The sequence below is a fragment of the Cornus florida genome, unplaced genomic scaffold, assembly GCF_030987335.1.
Source record: "Cornus florida cultivar Cherokee Brave unplaced genomic scaffold, ASM3098733v1 CherokeeBrave_3.0.0_Hap2_Chr10, whole genome shotgun sequence".
NCBI classification, from domain to species: Eukaryota; Viridiplantae; Streptophyta; class Magnoliopsida; order Cornales; family Cornaceae; genus Cornus; species Cornus florida.
The window spans coordinates 87270413-87294438 of NW_026775580.1; the positions used below are offsets into that span (position 1 = coordinate 87270413).

At 38.6% G+C, this 24026-nt stretch overlaps 2 protein-coding genes across 2 annotated transcripts; both read right to left on the minus strand.

Annotated features, from left to right (window-relative positions):
- Positions 1-1418: 1418 nt before the first annotated feature.
- LOC132278071 (uncharacterized) lies at positions 1419-2222 on the minus strand. Its single transcript, XM_059779899.1, has 2 exons — positions 1859-2222; positions 1419-1555 (listed from the first exon to the last, which is right to left on the minus strand). The coding sequence occupies exons 1-2, from the start codon at positions 2220-2222 to the stop codon at positions 1419-1421; spliced, it is 501 nt and encodes a 166-aa protein (XP_059635882.1).
- Positions 2223-23111: 20889 nt separating this feature from the next.
- On the minus strand, positions 23112-23555 carry LOC132278072 (uncharacterized). Its single transcript, XM_059779900.1, has one exon. The coding sequence runs from the start codon at positions 23553-23555 to the stop codon at positions 23112-23114; it is 444 nt and encodes a 147-aa protein (XP_059635883.1).
- Positions 23556-24026: the final 471 nt, after the last annotated feature.

The following is a 24026-nucleotide window of genomic DNA, read 5'->3' on the forward strand; positions in this document are numbered from 1 at the left end:
ATTTTATATAAGGGAATGGATTAACAAATGCTTATTTGATGGTATAACAAAATATCATCATATGTATAACATTCAGTTTATGTAGGATATATGATATAGGAAGCTTAACTAAATAATAAGTCATTCCTATTTTGTGATAACTTGATATCATATTATCATAGTTATTTTTGGATTGTTTGATGTATTTCCTTAATCGTGACATCAATTGTTGGATTGTGTGATTTAATGCACCGGTATGGGACGGTGACATTCTAGGGACTGATTAATTTATCAGTTAAGTCCTACCTATTTTATATAAGGGAATGGATTAACTAAAATGTTAAATCCTACTTATATTCAAGTCAGGTCAGCTGAACAAGTTGAATGACTTATGGAGGATTAATTTATTATATAAGGGAATGAATTAACTAAAATGTTAAGTCATACTTATATTCAAGTCAGGTCAACTGAACAAGTTGAATGACTTATCGAGGATTAATTTATTATATAAGGGAATGGATTAACTAAAATGTTAAGTCCTACTTATATTCAAGTCAGGTCAGCTGAACAAGTTGAATGACTTATGGAGGATTAATTTATACTGGATAGGATGGTTAATAGATTTTTTATATATACGTATGGTGCCATGATATGAGCTTGAGTCTCAGGATCAGTGGTTAGGGTGCGTATATTGCCAGGGATGTGTAGCTAGATATAGTGTAGTTGTATACCCTGGTAGGTCTAGGTACTCATGCCCACTATATGTGCGTTTTGCATGTTGCCTTCTATTCAGGTTGAGACAACCCTATAGTCTAGTGAGGTTCCTTTAGTGTGTGTATATATATATATATAAGGACTACTAGTTACTGTTGGATTGACTAGGATGTATACGTGTATCGGATCTATGCTTGGACTGTAGTAGAGTAGAACTTGTTTGTGGGCCTGACCCACCATTATTTTTCAGTTGTTCGTCAGAAGTAGAGGTTGTTCGTGCTGAACAGGGATCTTCATTCTTCCGATGCTACATAGGAGTTCCTTTATGATTCAGTTTCCTGATTTAGACAGTTATTGTTGCCATTTGTTTAGTTTGGATTTTCTAGGGGTCCACACAGTATGAATTCCCGAGTTGTATTTTGGAGGATCAGTTGTATCAGAAGAGTTTATTAATTAATGGAAATTTATTATGAGGTTTATTATTAGATATATTATGAGGTTTATTATTAGATTATCATTTTAGTTTCTTGTCAGCATTTTATTTATTCTTCTTTATTCTTTTGTACTCTATGTTCGTTTATTATCAATTTGTTTTGATATCCTCGGGTATTTGGGCGTGGGCCTGGCCAACCCGCATTCGGGAATCCGGGGGTATCACACATGTTGACTTCTTCAGATAATTCACCATGCAGAAAGACATTCTTCACATCGAATTGTTGCAATGGCTAATCCAAATTCGCAGCTAAAGACAACAAGACTCGAACTGTGTTGATTTTGGCTACAGGTGCGAATGTCTCCGTGTAATCGATTCCATAGGTTTGGGTGTAACCTCTTGTTACCAATCTTGCTTTAAAGCGTTCAACTGTGCCATCAGCTTTATACTTCACAGTGTAAATCCATCGACATCCAATTGGTTTCTTTCCCGGTGGAGGATTAATGAGTTCCCAAGTTTCATTTTTCTACAATGATTTTATCTCTTCATTCATAGCTACTTTCCACCTAGGGTCAGCTAAGGCTTCCTACACACTGTTAGGAATAGATACAGTAGATAATTGATTTACAAATGACAAATTTGATTATGACAAACAATGGTTCGACACATAATGACTCATGGGATACTTAACTTTACTAGAAAGTTTGGGTTCATATGTGGGTTTAGGAATACCTCTAGTGTGACGCTGTGGTAATTGTTTTTTCAATGGCTCAGGCACTAAAGCAGGAACATCCTCAGCATGCGATTGGTTTGATATATCAGTTGTGAGGGACTCAAACTCGGATGATGATGGGGTTGGCGCCATACTTTCCATTTCTGGGCGTGCATCACCACTTTGATCCAAACTTATACCACTCGAATCCAATTCGCCCGATTCCTGATTAGCTGGTCCATCTTGTGAGTCATCAACACTAGAATCACCGTCCTCAACAGTGTGATAATCATAATCTAGAGTCTGAATTTCGTTCTGGTACTCCCCCTGATGTTCAGACGCAGAGGAAAAATACATTGAGTCTTCATAGAAGACAACATCCATTGTGATAAACATTCGTTTAGTTGGAGGGTGATAACAGCGATATCCCTTCTGATGAGTAGCATATTCGAGAAAAACACATCGTAATGCTCGAGGAGTTAGCTTGTTAAGTTGATGTTTATGGAGGTGTACAAATGCTACACAACCAAAGACATGAGGAGGTAGATTTGGGACGGTTGGGGCAATTACTGCATCAGTGGGAGCCTCTAATGGTGTCCGGAAGGCAATAGAGCTAAAAGGTACTCAATTGATTAGATATACTGCAGAGGTAAGTGCTTCTCCCCAATACGATAATGGCATATGCGCTTCTATCAATGAAGCACGAATAACCTCCAACAAGTGTCAATTTTTTCACTCTGCAACCCCGTTCTGCTGGGCTGTATTGGAACAAGTGGTTTGATGAATAATTCCATGTGCTTCTAAATATTGCTGAAGGTCAAAACTCTGATATTCTCCACCATTGTCACTACGGAGAACCTGAACATGTCCATTGTATTGAGTTTCAATCATTTTATGAAACTTCTGAAATAGTAAGTTCACTTCACCTTTGAACTTCATCAAGCACAACCAGGTCATCTTGGTACAGTCATCAATAAAAGTAACAAACCAACGAGATCCACCTACAATAGGGACTTTGGACGGACCCCAAACATCAGAATGTATAATCATAAAAGGAAGTGGAATTTTACGTAAACATAATGGATACGAAACACGGTGGCTCTTTACTAGTTCACAAACATCATAGCGGAAACTAGAAACATCAAATTTTGCAAACAAACTAGGAAATAATTTTTTCAGATAACCAAAGGAAGCATGCCCCAGACGTCGATGCCATAGCCAGATTTCAGATTTCTTTTTCTCCCCCTCAGAACTATCCATTGTTAATGCTTGTCGTAGCTTGTTAAAACTTTTGGACATCAAGTCCAAGTAATACAGTTTCTCTCGCCTAATACCACAACCAATCATCTGCTTTGTTTGGATATCCTTAAACACACAAAAATCAGGCCAAAAAATGACAATATAAAATAAAGCTGTGATTATTTGGGAAACTGACAAAAGATTAGAATCTAAAGATGGAATAACTAAAACAGAATCTAAATGTAGATTATCAGTGAGATCCTTCCCCAATAACTGGGGTTGAAGTCCCATTGGTAGTAGAAACAAATTTGTGTAAGGATGAATTAAGAGGTGAGACCTGTCTAGAATCAAATGTCAGATGATCTGTGGCACCAAAATCAATTATCCATGCACTATTAGCAACAGGTGTAGAAATATTGAAAAACTTACCACCATTATCTGTTGTCTTAACAACTGCTGCAGTAGAGATCTTAGTTGAATTTTTCTTCTAATGGCGATGATCCCATCATTCCGGATATCCCACAAGTTTGAAATAACGACTTTTGGTATGACCAGTCTGGTTGTAATGAGTGCATTTGTAAGTAGACTATGAATGCATTTGTAAGTAGACTTGTCGGCTCCGGATGATTCAAAATATTTTTCACTCATTTTTTTTTTAATAAATATATATATATATATATATATATATATATATTATTTTATATATTGTTATAAAAAATAAAAAAAAAAATCAAAGAACCACGTCTCTGTTAAGCAAGGAAAATGGGTGAGAGCAGCGGCTTGCGGTGATGATGAATCAGGAATTATCAAACAATCCACTAGCGACGATGGAGAAGAACCCACAGGCGACGATGAATCTGGTGCAGCGGTGCAGACGCGGCAGCGGAGAGGACGCTCGGTTCGGTTTGGTAGCGGAGAGGTGGCTGGTTCGGCTGTGATTACAGCGGCAGATGGCGGGCGATGGCTGAACCGGGGCTTCAGCCGTGATGGGCTGCTATAGACAGCTGATTGATGAACGACGACAGTGATATCAACTGCAGATCCGGCGACAGCAGCAACGAAGTTAGCGAACGTGATGGGTCATCCGCAGATTGGTGCCGCGAGTCCAAATCCAGTTCAGATCGGTGACTGGCGATGGACGGTGCAGCGGTTAGGCAGCGTCGTCGTCAATGGAAGATCACCGGAAGATTGCCTCAGCAGCGGTTCGACAGATCTGGGATAGCCGTAAGAGTCAATGGTTCGCGGGCACCGGTTCGACAGCGGGTATGGGTCTGTGAATCTGGTTTATGGTGATTGTATGTGTTTGGGTATGGGTTTGAATGTATGTGTATGTGTATGGGTACGTGAATGTATGGGTGTATGGGCGTGTGAATTTCACCGAAAAATTCAAAAAGATTCAAATAATACGGTTCAATGATAGCTCTGATACCATCTTAAAATTTAACCATAAAATATGAGAATTAAAAACTGTATTCAATCAATTTATGGATGGTGTTACACTCAATTTATAAAATCAATTTAGTTAAAATAGGTAATTAATTACTTAGTCTAAATAATTCAATCCTACTTTGAGATAAAATCTCAACAGAGTCGTCTCTTTTTCCTTCCATTTTTGGAGGTGAAATGTTCAAAGGCACAAACATGGATCAAAGCCGGCTACTGGCATTCCAGCAGCCAGTTCCCAGTTCCCAACATAGATTCGGCTATGTTTACACACATCATGTATGCTTTTGCACCCATCAACTATTCCAGACACGAGCTCTCTATCTTCTCATCCGAATTTCGCAGCAACATTCGACGTTACATTGCCCATTAACACCAACCCACCGTAGAAAATCTATCAATCTACACGATCGATTGAGGTTTTAGGCCATGAAAGAGCTTGGGGTATGAGATTTTCTGGGGATTTTCTCGGACTGTTTCTTCTGTTCTCTGAAACAAAACAAAATTTGAAGGAAAATGTGGGATTTTTTTAAAATTTTTATTTTTGAAAAAAAAAAAATTGCTTATGAATTTTGTTTTGTTTGATGATGAGAATGAGATACAAATGGCGTAAGAGGAGAGTAAGGAGGGTTTGTGGCAGATAATAGATCCGATCTTAGCGGGCGAGCTCGAAACAGAGCCCTCAGAACGAGAGTTAAAAGAAGAAAGTACTATGTGATATGACGACGAGGATGATGATGATGGTGATATACACACACCTCTTTATATTTGCAGCCGGGCACCATATATTCAATAACAAATTGATGAAAAGTCAAGTTTGGCCTTGATTTTGTCAATATCTATGGGTTTTTTTTTGTTTTTTTTTTTTTTTTTTTCTCACTATCTATGGGTTGGTTATGTACACTCTGATGATGATGGGTTCAGCTGGATTTTGGTCATATGTTTGTAAGTTTAAGATTCTGCTTAGTATTTTGTTAAGAATTTGAAATTCATTTATTTTTTAAGTCAAGTTTTGATAATCTACTTATTATCTTTTTTCCTAGTTAATTTACTTATTATTATTATGTTGCAAAACAAATAGGAATATATTACTAAAACACAAAATAAGCATAAATAAAAAAATAAAAATAAATAAAGAGCTTTTCAAACTCTTAGATAGATGGACTTTCATAATAGAATTGAAGAATAAACTTATTCATTTCATGAACTGTCTTGTCGCACGAATAAGAAAAATATGATATAAAAATAGAATAACAATAACATTAAAAAAAAATTGAGAATCCTCCATAACTTTTTAAAATTTTCAAAACTTCAAAATGAATTAACAATTTGCCTCGTTTAAAACATGGGACAGATTGCAATCGATACAAAATCGAATAGATGAACGAATGAGCAGGCCCCCTCTACTATGGTAGAGATTATGCATCTAGAGAAGGACTAGTATCCTCTGAGTTAAAATCTCTCTACATTATCTTAAATTGAATTATTATGGTTATAATATGTGTCAATTCACATAAATTTAGGGCTGACAACACTCCACATAATTTAGTGATAAAAAAAATGCTTAAAACGACAATGTTTTGAGGAAGGAAAACGCATTTAAAAAGAAACCTATTTCTTCCCAAAAATTGTATAGCAAAAAAAAAAAAAAAAAAAAAAAGAACAAAAACAAAAACGTACCACTTATTATTATTATTATTTTAAAAAAAAACCTCATTAAGATTTCTCATTTGTTCTTTATAACAGTCTCATAATATCTTATTAAATTACCTTATTTGATTCCTAAAAATTATAGATCCCTAATCTAAAAAAAAATCAGGAAACCTATTTCTTACCAAAAATTCTAAAGCCAAAAAAATAATAATAATAAAAACGTAAAAGACTTTGTAACATAAGGGTATTATAGACTTTTAGTGTATAACTTGGTGGTGTTAGTGAGGTGCTCTTTCTCCAAAACAGGAGGAAGTTTTATATAAAGGGGTATTAAAACACGATGGTGAAGTTAAAGCGTGGCAAATGTAAACAACAGCTAATTACCAAAAAATACCAAAAAAAAATAATAATAATAATAAAATGTAAACAAAGGCTAAAAAGGAGATGGCGATGGACGGGTAAGATTCAGTCAAAGGGATGACGTTGGTCAAAACGAAGAGTTATAAAGAAGTTGCCGCAGATTTACAGTGTCAGAGAGTGTCAGAGTCAAACATTCCTAATTTGCTTTGTTCAGCTAATGGTTACGGAAAGTTGATGGTTTATTGACTCGATCGGATCTGGATCTTCTACGGTGCAAGTAACCTTGTATCCGACCGGAGGCATAACTCATTAGATTCATATTTAGATGGAAAAAAAAGCTCAACATATTTTGCACCGAATATACATAAAAAAAAAAAAAAAAAAAATGTAACACATGTAAGATTCTTGATCTAATCATATTAAATTTTCACTTAAGATAGTCACATTGGCAAAGATTCGAGAGGTAATTATTTGAAATCTCGTTTTTAAATCACGTGACTTGAATGATATGTGTGTTATGAGGCTGATATATGTACTTTTTTTTTTTTTAGAAAAAGAAAAACTCACTTACCATTTTAACATAATAAATGTTCCATCAAGATGTACATTCAATTAACTTCTTGTTGTTATTATATTGCACTTGAAAGTAATTTGAATTATTTTTACTTTTTTTAAAGAATGAGTTTTTGACAAAAGTATCCCAACTTTGTCACATTTAGTCAAGTGTCCTGACAATTATTACCTAAATTAATTATCGAGTGAAGAGTACTTATACATCACCCGAATTCAGAGGATGCCGTATAATTCATTCGACCCACTCTTATAATCATTTGACATCCTTTAAATTTTTGCCTGTCATAATTTTTGAAAAATTAAATTTGAGACATTTTTTAGAATCAAATATGAGGCTTCTTTTTATTTTTTAAATTTGAGACCTTGACCAAACCGAGTAGCTATACAAGTTAAGAGTGAGCTATTAATACTTGTGTCCCTAAACTTTAACATAATTATTGAAGTAACATATCATGATTCTTTTTATTTTTTAAATTTCTATTTTTTTCCAACACAGTAACAATTAAACTCCACTGTTACCATTTGAGTGCCTCTTCATACGTACACCTATAATACCATCTCTCTTAGTGACATAAATTGGATATGTTAGCAATCTTGGAAACTAAGGTATCCCCTGATAACATGCGGGATGTTCACAGATTTATTGCTCCTAGGTGGGCCATGATTCACAATTATGAGCATTCAATTCTGGGCAGAATATGGGTTTTATGGGATCCAAACAAGCTTAATGTATCTCTTATTAAAGCTACCAAACAAATTATGCATTGCTCAGTGACACTACCTGATACTACTAAATGTTTTATTTATTTTGTTTATGGGGCTAACGCTTACTTGGACAAAAGAGAATTATGGGAAAGCATTAATGAGCAATCCACAGTTTTCTCTGACACTCCTTGGGTGGTACTTGGGGATTTTAATGTCATTTTTAATCCTACTGAGAATTTCAGAGGCTCTCAAAGATGGACAGTTGCTATGGTAGACTTTAGAGACTGTATGCAGTACTCATAATTGGAAGACTTGCGATCATCAAGAATCCAGTACTCCTGGAACAACATGAGCTTAGGCTACGCCAACATTGCAAAGAAATTAGACACAGCCATCATCAATGAGAAGTGGACACTATCTTTTCCTATGTCAGACTGTACCTTCCTTGCTCTTGGGGACTTTCCGATCACAACCCCATTTTGATCAAGATGGGTGCTTCAAATGTTCATAGAAAGCTGCCATTCAGGTACTTTAATTCTTAGGCCACTAATCCCAATTTCATTCCTATTGTTGAACAGGTTTGGTTTGGCCCTACAAATGGAATATCCATGTTCCAAGTTGTGCAAAAACTTAAGACTCTTAAGGGTGCCCTAAAAGCTTCTTGTAGAGTGGAAATTGCACAGGCAACAACCATAGTCAGCCACGCTAAGGAGAGTTTTTCTTCATGTCAGCAACTGCTGGACTCTAATCCTAAGGATGCATATATGAGGATGCGAGAAAAAGGAGCTCATGCTTCATTACTCTAAGCTGGCACTTGAGGAGGAGCACTTTATCAAACAGAAGGCAAGAGTGAAATGGTTAAAAGAGGGAGACTGCAACACTGCATTTTTCTTCAAAATTTTCAACACCAAGATCAATAGGAAGAAGCTCACTTGCCTTACTTCAACTAATGAAGAGTCAATTACTGATGAAAATCTTCTCAAAGATGAAGTCGTTGGCCATTTCTAAAGTCTATTGGGAGGCACTCCTCCACACTACCCTGGTGTTGCTGCACTACAGCCTTTCATTACCAAAGCAGTACCCAATGACATCCTACCATTACTATGTGCCCTCCAACCGACTCTGAGATACAATCATGTTTCCTCTCTCTTAGCAAAGAGAAATCTCCTGGACCGGATGGATTTAATGCTCACTTCTTCGATAAAACATGGCCTATAATTGGAAGGGATGTTATAAATGCTATCAAAACCTTCTTCCTCAATGGGAAACTGCTTAAGGAGGTCAACAACTTATATATTGCCTTGGTCCCAAAAACACCTACCCCTACATCCATAAATGATTTCAAGCCCGTATCCTGTTGCAACACTATCTATAAATGTATTGCAAAGTTACTTGCAAATAAGCTAAAACTTGCCTTCCCTTCCTTAATTGACCCATGCCAGAATGACTTTGTAAAAGGGAGGTAGATTGGGGATAACGTGCTTTTGCCCCAGGAGCTACTACATGGTTATCACAAACATCTAACTCCTCCTAGATGTGCATTGAAGGTGGATCTAAAAAAGGCATTTGATTCGGTAGGATGGGAGTTTCTATTGGACACTTTTGCTCTTTTTGGTTTCCCCAAGCCCTTTATTGACTGGATTTGTGCCTGTATCACATCTTCCTCATTTACAGTATCTATTAATGGGGAGTTTCATGGCCACTTCAAAGGAGTTAAAGGATTAAGGCAGGGCGATCCTATTTCTCCTCTATTATTTGTGATTGCCATGGAAGTTTTCTCATCCATTACTAGGAGGTTCATTTCCGACAACCCTTCTTTCAGGTATCACTCATCTCATTTTTGCGGATGATCTGCTGTTTTTTTCTTATGGGGACCCGGCCTCCATCTCAACCCTTTAAAATGCTCTTGACTACTTCTCTAATCTCTCGGGTCTATGCATTAACAATTCAAAAAGTTCATTCTTTATTACTGGAGTGGACAACTCTACCATTAATGACATCAAGGCTTTGCTTGGGTTTGAGTGTGGATCACTGCCTATCAAATACCTTGGGGTGCCCTTAGTCTCTACTAGACTTAGAGCGAATGATTGTATAGGTCTGGTGGATATGATCACTCGCAGAATCTCTCATTGGTTGTCTTCTTTCCTATTTTTCGCAGGAAGAATCCAACTAATCCAATCTGTGTTTTTTAGTATGTTGAACTATTGGATTAGTCTCTTTATGTTGCCTAAAGCTGTAATCTCAAAGGTCAATTGTCTATTGCGCAATTTTTTTTGGTCGGGTACTGAATTTAAACACAGTGGAGCTAAAGTTGCTTGGGCCAGGGCATGTCAACTAAAGGAAAGTGGGGATCTTAGGTTCAGGGACATTGATGTTGCAAATAAGGCAGCAGCACTGAAGCATATCTGGACCCTAACTTCTAATCAAAGGGACAATTTATGGGTACAATAGGTGAAAACACAACTTATTAGGGACCGATGTTTTTGGACAATTGGCATTCCTCAAGCATGTTCTACTAACTGGAGGATGATTCAACAGATGAGGGGATTGGCCAGATCCATGATTAGAAGAAAGGTGGGAGATGGGATGCACACTTTTTTTTTGGGAAGATAACTGGCTTGAAGGAGGCCCTCTTTCCTTAAGGGTCACAAATGGAACCATTTTGAACTCACCCATTCTCCCGGGGCAAAAACTCTCTTCCCTTATTGTTGATGGTAATTGGCACTTCCCAGAAGCAGTGGTTGACCTTTTCCCTGAACTATCCATTGTTGTTCCCCTAACTACTTCAGCAGACACCTCCATATGGCTTCCTTCACCTTCAGGGTCTTTTACACTTCACCACACAGTGAAATCACCAATCCCTCCCAAGCCATGGCACCATCTGGTTTGGATCTCCCTCTCGGTTCCTAGATGCAAATTCTCCATTTGGCTCGCAGTGCAAAACAGGCTATCCACGTTTGGCCGGAGTAGCATGAGAGATGTACCTGGACCGAGGACATATCACCTATGCAATTTAGGTGACGAAACGCATGACCACCTGTTTTTCGCTTGCCAATTTATAAGACCGATATAGATCTCTTTACAGGAAAAATGCAAATTCCATGCTTCGCCCTCATCATGGAATTCGTTGGTAGGTTGGGCATCGCATAACTGGGCAGGCAAGAGCTTGAGGTGTGCAGTCAGAAAATTCATGTTGTCCACAGCTATTAACAAAATTTGGTAAGAGCGAAACAATATGATTTTCAAGAATAAAAAATGCACCCAATTGGCGATTTTCAGACAAATTACAGACCTTGTGAGACAAAAATTGCTATCTAGAAGTGTGAAGGACTCACTTATGGCACGCCGATTGATGATCGAATGGGAGTTGCCAACGTCGTTCATTTGTCCTCCATCGGAGCCACCCGACTTTCCAAATTAGGGCTCTGCCCTTTCATCGACTTGCACCGAAATGTTTTTGTCCCAGACACGCATAGTCTAAAACCCTTGACTAGAAGTGTCTTGGTCTTGATTTGGGCTTGGACCTGTTGTATTTTGTTTGGTTGGGCTTTGTCCACATTTTGTGGACCAAGGTCCATGGCCTTGTGTAATCACTTTTATATCAATTCCACATTTGCTTTCCGAAAAAAAAAAAATCTCTCTTAGTGACATATAAATTAATAGTACATTTCTATTTACAAAGTTAATAATATATTGTCTTTTTCTTACAAGAAAGATTTTTGAATTAAAAATAAAATATCTGACCTACCATGGGCATTTAACATGTTACACGTTATGTTTACACTAATAAAGGTCAAACACCTTTAATTAATTTTTATCAGACAAGGCAGCTAGCCAAGGGACCACAAACCTTAATTATCAAGTTACGGTGATTATGGTTATTTTTAATAAAAAAATGATTCTTGTATCGATTTGTTGCAGTGAATTGTCATTTTTTTTTTTTTTAATTGGTTCATTTATGCGGCAAATAAAGAAATGAGACCCTCTACTTACTTGTATTGTATATAAATAAACAATTAAAAAAATTTAATTAAGTAAATTCTTATAACAAATCTGTGCAAATATCAGTCCGGTTTTCAATATCAAGAGGAATGAACAGACAATGAGCTTGAGCATGTGGTTAATGTGCATGCATTGGAAAATGAGAAGATAAGGCTTTGTTTGGTTGGTAGCAAAACATAAAAGTTGATGGAAAATGTGATTAATTACTACAAGAGATAATACTATATGTGTCATCTTGAGGTCCCAATGTATTGGTCCAAATGTTCCTTTCCAATCTCAAAAACAGCACAAGCCCAACATCATCTATGGACCATTTAGTTGTAGTTTTCAGCCTCCACTTTAGAGGCTTTTGAAGTACCATAAAGCAAAAGTATACAATATGCTTATAAGAAGAATATTCCATATCCGAAAAAGAAGATTAGTAGACAACCACCACTCAATATTAAAGTACTTCTATCTGTTGCAGATTCATTTGATAGTACATACATACATATTATACATACATACATATATATATATACACACACACTTCAATTTGAGTCTTCCAAGAAGGTTGAAGAACTAATTGCATTTCTCACCCACACTTTATATGTGTTGAAGAACTAATTGCATTTCTCACCCACACTTTATATGTATACATATAAAGTGTGGGTGAGAAATGCAATTAGTGTGGGTGAGAAATGCAATTAGTTCTTCAACCTTCTTGGAAGACTCAAATTGAAGTACGTAGTTCCATCACTAACATTGCTTGCTGCATGAAAAACTTGATCTTCTCATTAAGCTAAGAGTGTTGAAATGGACAAATTAGGTGCAAAACTTTACATTTGGTATTATTTTATAAAAAAAGAGGTTACTGTCACCTCATTCACTTCAAATTTATGTTGTGGTTATGAAGTCTAAATTATAAGCTCCATTTGTGTTGTCATTTTACAAATTCTAGTAGGAAGTTAAGTTGTCTGGTTAGTTAGGGGTCCAAGGGACACCATCCCCACAAAATTTTTTTTGAAAGATTTTATATCTTAGAATGCCTTTGGATTTAGGGTAAAATACACTAACATCTCATGAGATTTGGATAAATTACATACGGATAAAATATTTGGTCCTTATTACCCTAACTTTTTTTCTTCCTCATTTTTTTTTTTTTTTTTTTTTTTTTTTTTTTTTTTTAGTGAAAAAAAAATCTAATCAGATAATAAAAAGAAACCTAATCAAATGTCATTAACAAGGAAAAAAAAAAAATTGTTTTTGTCAAATATAAATATGAAATTGGTATGAAAATTGAGTGACATTTCAGTGGCATTTTTGTCATTTTATATCAAAATATAAGGTTATTGAGACATTTAAACACAATAAAAGGACAACTTAGTCATTCTTTTAATTTTCGTTAACAACAAAGGATGTCATTGACCAAAGGCACCAAATTTTGAAATAATAAAGGTCTAACTTTTTATACTTTGACCAAATCTTTAGCTAGGTCAATGTAACCCTTAACCCTTGTACTTAAACCCTTTTTTCTTTGGTGTTAGGATTTTATGTTGGTTTTGAGAGAGTCAAATTTGTGAGAACTCTTTATTATAAAGACTCATTATTGATATTGGATGATTAATCATAAAATAATTAATTTTTTTTCAATTGAATAAACAAAATTGATTGTAATACACATGAATTACGTAGTACATGACCTGAAGTTAGAAACGTGCACTCTAAATAATCTGTCTTAAATAGCTTTGTAGAACAGAGACAAATATAGTAGTGATAACAGTTTTAATTAGGCTCTAAGTTGCTATAATAATTACAGCAACTTTAATGGGTTAAGGTGGGTGGGCTACCCAATAACGCATCATAACATTCACAGGTCTCTGTCATGAAAACAACGTTGAACACCCAACAAAGTGTGGGCTAATATCTATCATTTTTTTTTTGGTTTTCTAAATGGAGAAAGCTTTAGTTCAAAGGAATAGATCCGGTCAAAACAGTCACTCAATTCTTGGAAGTTGTTCTCGGAAGTCGATGCATCATGCACCAACAAAAGGTCGCACTTAAAAAGAAAATTAAAAATTGTGGTCTGATTTAAATCATATAGTGAGTGAATCATTTCATACAAGAAAAATATATATTTTTAATTAGAATTAAATTTGTTTTAATAAAATAGAATTTTGAAGCTGGTGATTGAAATTGTTGTTTGATCATCAATTATTTGAATATTCATTCCATCTTCAATTCTTCAACGATTTAATGAAGAATTTATATTTGGTGTTGTTACAAATCACTCACTGTGAATTAAACTTTAATTACAAATAAATATATGTATAAAATTTTATTTTATTTTGGTTTTCTCCAATAATTCAAAGTATGCTAGAATATTAGAAAGAAACCCATTAAATACTGATAATATTTGTTGTAATAAATTAAATAAATTATTATTATTTTTGTAACGTATTACATTTTGTTATGTAGGGTATAATCATTATTTGTGAACCAAAAAAAGATCGTTCACAAGACTCACACAAGTTCAATAGGAGGCTTTTCTGTCACAAACTATAAATGAGGGGTACTTGTTCAACACTAAAATAAAAAATACCAAAAAGTTGTAAATTACTAGTATTTAACAGTTTAATGTATTAGATCAAAAATATGACAAATAAAAAAATATAATAATTATAATATACAACTATATACCATCATTTAAAACTTGTTCCAACAGTGTCATGATGTCCTTGGGGTTGTATCCCAAGGTTTTCGTTGCATCATAATCACTATAATGTGAGAATGAGTAGATAAAATAATCATTTTCTATGTTTAGGATACGTTAAGGGCATTGGAGAAATTATTAGATGGTTATGAACCATTAATACTTGGTGGATCAGTTAAATACAGACTCTCAAATTAAAAAAATGACCCCACGAGAGTGTATTAATAAATTACAAAGTTTTATGATCGGATAGCTTTCATTAAATTAGTCTATCAAGTATCAAATAGACGAGGACCATATAATAATTTCTCAGGACATAGAGATTGTTGATGATATGAGTTGCAAAATTGGAATACATTTGAATTGAATTTACTAGCAATCTAATATTGTTTTTGTGTGATGAACAAAATCATAGATGGTACGTAAGACCACAAGAGACAGGTTAAAAAAATAAGTTTGGATAATTTCACTCACCACCCCTCAGGTTTGGCCATTTTTCACCTTCAAATATTTTTCGAAAATAACTATCAGTTAGGTCCATTTTTAATTTTCCGTTAAAGCCTCCGTTAAAAGTATTGGAAAAGACAACTTTGCCACTAATTTTTTAATTCTATTTATTCCAAAATATCAGGTTACTTAAATGACAATTATATCCTTACACCCACCTTACGTCAGCGCTCCGTCTATCGTCTCGTTCTGTTCACAATTCTTCCATTCTCCAAACTCTTTTCTCACTCTCTTCGATTCTATCTCAACTCCGTTTATGGGTTTATTTCACTCATCTGAACAAGCAAACAAAATAATAGATCTGGGTGTCTTTAATCCATCAAAACTAACAACATAAATAAATCAACCAAATCTAAGTATCGCCATTCCCATGGATTACAGAACCAAATGAATATTAACACCACACCAGCCATGGATTACAGGACTCATAAACAAAATTGAAGGAGAAAATGGAGCATTAAAATTCCTTTAACGATCCATTCATATATCTTTTGGTTCATGAATTTTTCTTCTATTCGATTATGATTTTTTATCTTTAATTTCACATATAAGCCCTAATTTTCTATCTCAAAGATAATCGTCTACAATGGACTATTTGGTTAGGCACAGTCGGACTGTTCCCAGCAAGTTCATTATTCAAAGAAAGATGCTGATGCAATGGATTGCCTTTTCATATGTCTCCCAGTAACTTAGATGTTTGACATGCTTTCTTTTCCCTCTTTGGTATTTGTTGGGTATAACATGAAGGAAATAACCGGTAAATCAATATATGTAGAAAAAATGGCAAGCTTCTCTGCATGTTAGCCCCTTGCAATTGGTGTTGTGTTTAGAGGAGGAAACTGAAGGTACATGAAATTCTCCCTCTCAAATTAGAAAGAGCAATTCCACACTTCCAATTTTTCCAATCCCTTTTCCCTCTGTTTTTAGCCTATTTATAGACTGTTACAGACCTTCTAGATATTTTCCAGCGGACTTCTTGAACTGAGCTGTTCTTCTGGGGCTTCCTTCATTATGGGCTCAGCTCCTTCCGTTCAGAACTGGGCTTCTTTATTAATTTTATCACCCTAGGCTCAATTAACAAAGACTCGGTTCATAACAATGGTCTTTATCCGGCCCGCTCATAACCTCCTGGATCACACCCAGCCCAAGTCATTTTCGGCATCCTCAATTGCCCCCATGATCATTTCCTCATTAATGAGGGAGTGATTATTTATGGAAACCAATCATGATGAGGCGGCTCAAGACGATTCTGTGGGGGAGCGAGCGGTCGGTTCAGGATTCGATATTTTGAAATTTAAAAACTCTTCAGTTTCCTGGCATCTCGGCTTTCGGGTCCACTTTATCTTTATAAGCCCTTATAAGGTACCATCAGCCTCCTTTACCGTCTCAATCACATCTCGCTGTCAACCAAGCCCTTGTTCATCTTTTTCAAGCAAGTCAAACTTTTCCCGGCGAATTCCTGCAAGAGAATCTCCATTTTCAGCGATCTCGAAACGTTCTTTGTAGCCTTTAATTCCTCGAGGTTAGTCTTGCTGCCTTTTTCCTTCTTAAAATCTCTGTTTACTTCCCTAGGGATTGCACTCGTTCTCATCATGCCCATCAATTTGGATGTTCTTTGCATGAAACTTCGACTTCCTAACAACATTCATCTTTAGGAATACCCAACAGACGTAAACATTACAACTGGTGCTGGCCTTCTTCCCGGGGAAACCTTATTTACCCTTCATCACCTAAACATCATTAGATTCCCTCTACACCCTTTCTTCTGTTACGTGTTCAGTAAGTTAAATCTTTCCCCTCTCCAAGTTAACCCAAATTTTCTTAGGGTTATATCCGTTCTGCTGCTTCTGAGTCGTGACAGAGGTCTAGATCTTGATATAATTGATCTTCTCCTTTGCTACAAGGTCAGCAAGATCAGGTTGGAAGAGTCATATTAACACCTCTACCCTATCGATAAAAGATCCATCTGTACGGACAAACTTGAATCCGAGAAATGGTGGAAGAAGGGCATAGTTGAGGTTCGGGGGGACTTGGTTTGCTCCAGCTGCCAAGGATTATCCCGTCCCGAACGCCTTTGGTGAATGCTCTGTTTCTTCCTATAAAAAGTTCAAGAACCATTCGACCGACTGCCCTTGTGAAATTTGCACTCCTCGCTTTTGTTCTTTTCTTTGCAATTCTCTGGGTATCTCACTAAATAATGAACTCAGTTACGGCATTTGCAGGGATAGGGTTACATATCTGAAGGAACACGTACTGAACAACATCCCCTCTTGTTCGGAGCTTTTTACGTCTGAGAATCTTAGTGACATTTCACTCCTCGGCACTATAATGAGCCAACTCTGGATACCTTCCTTCAATAGGAAGAAGGACCTTCCTAGGGCCGTTGCTGCTTCTGCAGCCACTTTTTCTCCAGCCTCGGCATCCTCCTCTGCTATTACCTCCAGCACCACTCCGAACGTGGTGGCTGTCAGTCTGATCATCACCGCTCCACCTGCCAACCCGAACGCTGTTCCTCAAGTTTGGAATACCTCTGCCCCCACTGCATCCGTTCAGGATAAGGAGTGAGGAAAAAGGCCTCAGCCTGATAGTAAAGGCAGCCTTGATGATGTTCCTCTATCAAGGAGGATTTGAACTTCTGGGTCGGGCGTGCCTATTCCTCCTCAGATCAGACCAACTACTCCTTCTAGGTCCGGCACAACCTCCGCTTCTCCTTCTGTAGAGGCTCTATGGACCCCCCGATTTGTCTGAGCAGATGGCTCGGTAGTGATGCCGAGCGAGACCATGTTCAGAGAAGGCCCAACCGCCATGGCCTATTACAAGAACATGTGGTCTCCCAAAGACATTGAGGTTGCCAAATCTCTGTCACAAAAGGAAGTCTTCAGTCGCTTTCCTCTGGCTACTATGGAGGTAATTCCCTTACTTTTCTGATTGCATTAAAAATGTCTTCATATTACAATTCCTCTGCATATACGTTTGGCTTAATTAGTACTCATGTATTGTTTTGCAAACTCTGTTTGGCATGATGGCCATGCAAAAACATGTTGAGGCTGCCAATGCTAAGGCACGCAAGTTCGTCAACAGCCTTGATGCAGCTACCAAGGACAATAATATCATTGGCACTAAGAATGCTGAATTGATGGTGCAGCTGAATAGCTGAAAATGAAAGGGACAGTCTGAAGGAGGAAGCAAACTCCCTTCAAGATGGGAGGGACTCCTTTCAGATTGAGAAGAGCGTCTGGCAGACCGAACGCGAATCGCTTAAGGCTGAAAGAGACAATCTTCAGCGCTTGCTTCATGACGAATAGGCAGAGCGCATAGCCTTTGAGAAGAGGGCTCTGGATGAGCGCAATGCCTTACTTGGAGTCATTGGCAAGGTTAACGGCGGAGTGACGGCTCTGCATGGTCGCTTCTCCAGGATCGGAGCCCTCAGGTATACTGAAGGGTACAAGGAGGGCTACAATGACCGTCTTCCTGCCGAGGGTCAAACTAGTTCAGGCGCCAATCCAGATGATATCGACAAGGAACTGGAGATCGATCCCCTCGGAGTTTATATTAATTTGGATTCCACTCATGCCGAGCGTATTTTTGATGAGTGCCAGGAGATTGCTTCCTCAGGAGTTATTCCTGTTCCTTCAGCCGTTTAACCCCTGGATATTCCTCCTTTTTCCACCATGGTTCCTCCTGCGCCTGTTGCTCAGGGCGGAACCCAGCTAGATGAAATAATCATCCAACTTGACTCTCCTCCCCGAGAGGAGAGTACAGTCGATGAAGGTGAGGGGAACGCTGAGCGTGAGCAAGAGACCGAGGGTGTGAACCGGACTAAATAGTCATCTACAAATGTATTATCTTCTTTTGTATACTCTACTCATTCCACCAGAACTATCTTTGTAAATGTTTAATGGATATGAATTTAATGGAATGGAAGATTTTTGACTAATTCATATCTCATAATACTTTCTTCGTCGTTGTTTTTGAGTTATCATTTATCATTTATCACAAGTGTTTGGCATTCGGTTAAAGTGCCTGGTGCTCGGCTGAATGCCACTTGCCCCTATTTTTAGCAAATGTTTGGCGTTCAGCTCATAGTGTCAGCTGCCACTTAGTTCACTAAGTGTTTGGCGCTCGGCTGAATGCCACTTACCATTTGGCTTTTTATTTTTAGCAAGTGTTTGGCATTCGGCTCATAGTGCTAGCTGCTACTTACTTCACTAAGTGCCTGGCGCTCTGCTGAATGCCACTTACCATTTGGCTTTTTATTTTTAGCAAATGTTTGGCGTTCGGCTCATAGTGCTAGCTGCCCCTTACTTCACTAAGTGTCTGGCGCTCGGCTGAATGCCACTTGCCACTTGGCTTTTTATTTTTAGCAAGTGTTTGGCGTTTGGCTCATAGTGCCAGCTGCCACTTACTTCACTAAGTGCCTGGCGCTCAGCTGAATGCCACTTGCCACTTGGCTTTTTATTTTTTGCAAGTGTTTGGCTTTCGGCTCATAGTGCCAGCTGCCACTTACTTCACTAAGTGCCTGGCACTCGGCTGAATGCCATTTGCTACTTGGCTTTTTATTTTTAGCAAGTGTTTGGTGTTTGGCTCATAGTGCCAGCTGCCACTTACTTCACTAAGTGCCTAGCGCTCGGCTGAATGCCACTTGCCACTTGGATTTTTATTTTTAGCAAGTGTTTGACGTTCGGCTCATAGTGCCAGCTGTCATTTACTTTGCTTAATTGCTTAACGCTTGATCACCTTTTTGGAAGAAAATAACTTTTTTTATAGATCTTTTGAAGTTTTATTCATTTGTAAGCACACAATTGGAAATAAACACTGACCAGGTTAGAACTTACTCCTCAATTTCCTACTGGTAATACCTTTCAAAGATGTGGCGTTCCATGGCTTATTTAGCAGCCTTCCAGCCATGGTTTCCAGGACATTTGCCCCCTTCCCTATGATTTCTGCAACTCTATACGGTCCTTCCCAAGGTGGCACCATTTTTTTTGACAATTCCAACCTTTCTTTTTAGAACTAAATCACCAGGTGCAAAGTCTCTATGCCTCACCTTTCTGTTGTGGCTGTTCATAAGTATTTGCTGATATGATGCTAGCCTTACTGCCGCTGCATCCCTCTTCTCTTTAAGTAAATCGAGGTTGAATTTCAACATGTGATCATTCCGCTCCCGATTCCATACTAGACTTCGAATGGTGGGAACTAGGTGCTCGACCAGTATTATTGCCTCAGTCCAATATGCCATGGCGAATGGGATCTCTCCGGTCGGTTGTCTCGGAGTCGTTCTAGAGGGCCATAGGACATTCGGGAGCTCATCCAACCATTTTCCTTTTTCTTCTTCAAGCTTCTTCTTTATACAAGCAAAGACCATTCTGTTTGTGATCTCAGCCTGACCATTTGCCTGTGGACGGCTGACCACTGCTAACTTTTGGTTGATATTCTTCTAACAACTCCCTCACTTGCTTACTGTCTAGATTAGTCCCATTGTCCATGACGATCGACCTTGGCATGCCAAAGCGACAGATGATATTGCTCCAAATGAAACGTCTTACATGAGTCCGAGTCACGCTGGGATATGGTTCTGCCTCCACCCATTTGGTAAAGTAGTCTGTTGCAAGTAGAACGAACCTATTCTGTTAATTAGTGGTCGGTAAGGGGCCAACCACATCCATCCCCCATTGCACAAAAGGCCATGGTTTGGCCATTACGTGCAAGTCTTCTGGTGGTTGGTGGATCAGTGGTCCTAACCTTTGGCACTTATCGCACCTTCTTGAGTATTCCTCCGCATCTCGTGACATGTTCGACCAAAAATACCCCTGTATCATCGCTTTGTGTGCTAAAGACCTCCCCCCAGAATGGTTACCACACACACCTTCGTGGATAGTTCGCAGCATTTGCTGAGTTTCTGTGGGGGTTACACATTTCAAGTAAGGCCCTAAGTAAGATTTTCTGTACAACTGGTTGTGCACTATGGCATACTTCACAGCATTTGATCTGATCTTTCTTGCCTCATCCCTCTGCTCTGGTAAAACCCCATCCCGTATGTATGTCATAATTGAATCTATCCAACTCGGCTCATATGGTATGACATTCACTTGCCAAGGGTCCGAGTTTGATGGCTCGCCAAGGATAGATGGCTGGTACAACACACTGACTAGAATCACCCTTGTCAGTGTTTCCCCAGAACTCGACGCACTGCATGCCAACTGATCGGCATCCTCGTTATACTCTCTTGGCAATTGGATAAACTTGATCTGATCAAAACTCTCAACTTCCTGTATAACGGCTGAACGATACGCCTCCATTGTTTCATCTTTGGTTCCATACTCTCCAGTTACTTGCCAAACTACTGACTGCGAATCACTAAAAGCGACTAGGCTTTTGACCTTTAACTCCTTGGCCAACTTCAATCCAGCCAGTATTGCTTTATATTCTGTTTCATTATTGGTTGCTTTGATCGCCTGGCTTAACGTGGTGCCTTTTGGTGTCTTCAACTTGACCCCAATTCGTGCCCCCATCTGATTCGAAGAACCATCAACAAAGAGCTTCCACGAATAGTCTTCAATATTTTCCTCTGGCTCTTCCACATCACACTCCAATAGGAAATCAGCCACAGCTTGCCCATTGATGGCCGTTCGGGGTTCATATGTTATGTCAAAAGAACTTAGCTCTATTGCCCATTTCATTATTCGTCTGGACAAGTCGGGCTTATGCAGGATCACCCTTATGGGAAGCGTGGTTAGAATAGCTATTGGGTGGGACTCGAAGTAATGCCTGAGTTTCCTCTTTGCATTTACCAAATATAATATTACTCGTTCAGCCTTCGAATACCTTTTCTCTGGTTCGGTTAGCGTTTTGATGACATAGAAGACTGGGAACTGCTTACCTTCTTTACACCGTATCAAAACATTACTAGTTGCAAAGTTGGAAACTCTAAGATACAGGAAAAGTTTCTCACCTGCTTTTGGGGCATTCAGGACTGGTGGATTTCACATATACTCCTTCAACTTTGTCAGTGCTTGCCTCTGCTCATCCCTCCAGGATTGCTTTCCGTGACTTCTTATTGTATCAAAGAATGGCTTGCATTGGTCTGACAACTTAGAGATGAATCGACTTAGTGCCGCTATGCGTCCAGTGAGGGCTTAGACTTCCTTGACAGTGCTTGGTTCTGCATTTCTCAGTAAAGCTTCCGCTTGAGCTGGGCTGACTTCAATCCCTCTATTATTGACCACGTAGCCAAAGAATTATCCAGATCCTACGCCGAACAAGCACTTGGTTGGGTTTAGCTTCATTCCATACCTCCTCAGTACATCGAACACCTCCTGTAAATGTCACAAATGATGGTCCTTCTATTTGCTCTTCACTACCATGTCACCGATGTAAGCTTCAACAGTTTTGCCCATTTGATTTTTGAAAATCTTGCTGACCAACCTTTGGTACGTCGCTCCAGCATTCTTTAGTCCAAACGGCATGACCTTATAGTAGTAGGTCCCTCGTTCGGTGACAAAAGAGGTCTTTTCCTCATCGTTAAGATCCATTGGAATTTGATTGTAACCTGAATAAGTATCTAGGAAGGTTAATCGTTCATATCCCGTTGTAGCATCCACCATTTGATCAATCTTTGGAAGAGGAAAGCTATCCTTCGGGAAAGCTCTATTCAGATTGGTGAAGTCAATGCAAACTCTCCACTTTTCGTTCTTCTTCTGCACTACAACCACGTTCGACAGCCAGATCGGGTACTGAACCTCTTTGATGAACCCAGCCTCTAACAATCTATCAACTTCATCCGCAATGATCTGGTTGCGCTCCGGGGCGAACCTTCTTTGCTTCTGCCGTACATGCTTAACGTTCGGATTTACACGAAGGGAATGACATGAGACAGAGGGATCGACTCCCAGCATGTCCGAATGGCTCCAAGTGAACACGTCCGCATTCCGGGAAAGGAAATCAATCAACTAGTGTTTCTCTTCCTCGGCAAGCCTTGAACTTATTTTTGTGGTTCGGTCTGGCCTTAAATAATCAATTTGAACATCAGCTAGAGGTTCCTCGGTCAACACCGAAGGATCCTCCTCCCTTTCCATGCTGGGGGGAGGCTTCTGTAATTGCTATTGTGGGCTATCAGATTGGATCGGAGCTTTTCCCTTCCCTGCGGCCTTCAGAGTCACCGAGTAACATTCCTTTGCTGCAACTTGGTCCCCATTGATATTAATCACCTTATTTCCATCCGGACTCAGACATCTCATCACTTGGTGCAGGGTCGATGGGACTCCTTGAACTCTATGAATCCATCCTCTCCCTATCAGCAGATTGTAGGATGGATGGATCTCCACCACCACAAAGCTTTCGACAAGCTCCTTCTCAGCAGCTCGAACGAGCAATTCTATTGTGCCGATCGGTTTGACTCGCTTTCCATCGAATCCCAACAATGGATTCTCAGTACATTTAAGCACTTTTGGCTTGATTTCTAGCCGATCGAAGGCGACCTTTGGCATGACATTTGCACTGCTCCCTGGATCAATTAGCACCCTTCGTACTAAGCATTCCGCCATTGTAAAACTAACAACCAAAGGGTCCTCATGAGGAATTTGAACTCACAGTAGGTCTGTCTTGTTAAACCTTATCTGCGTTGATGCGTTCTGATGGTGCAGATTGTTAACACTGCCTATTCGCCTCTTCATCTGTGCTTGGCGAAGGCGCGTTCGGAACAATTCTTCAGATTCTGTTATCTGTTCAGGACGACTATGAATTGCATTTATAATCCGAACGGGCTGAGTGTTATAGTGATTCGGCTTTTGATTTCTCTTAACTTGCTCAGTAGGCCGATTCTGCTCCTGCGCTGGCCCTTGAACATATCCTGTAAACTTTCCCCTGGTGATCAGCATCTCCACTTGCCTCCGTAAGTTCCTGCATTCATTAGTCTGGTGACCAAAATCACTATGAAAAGCACAATATTTAGATTAATTTATCTGTTCGAGAGGTTTTCCGATTGGTAAGGGGGGACAAAACTTATCTTTGTTTTC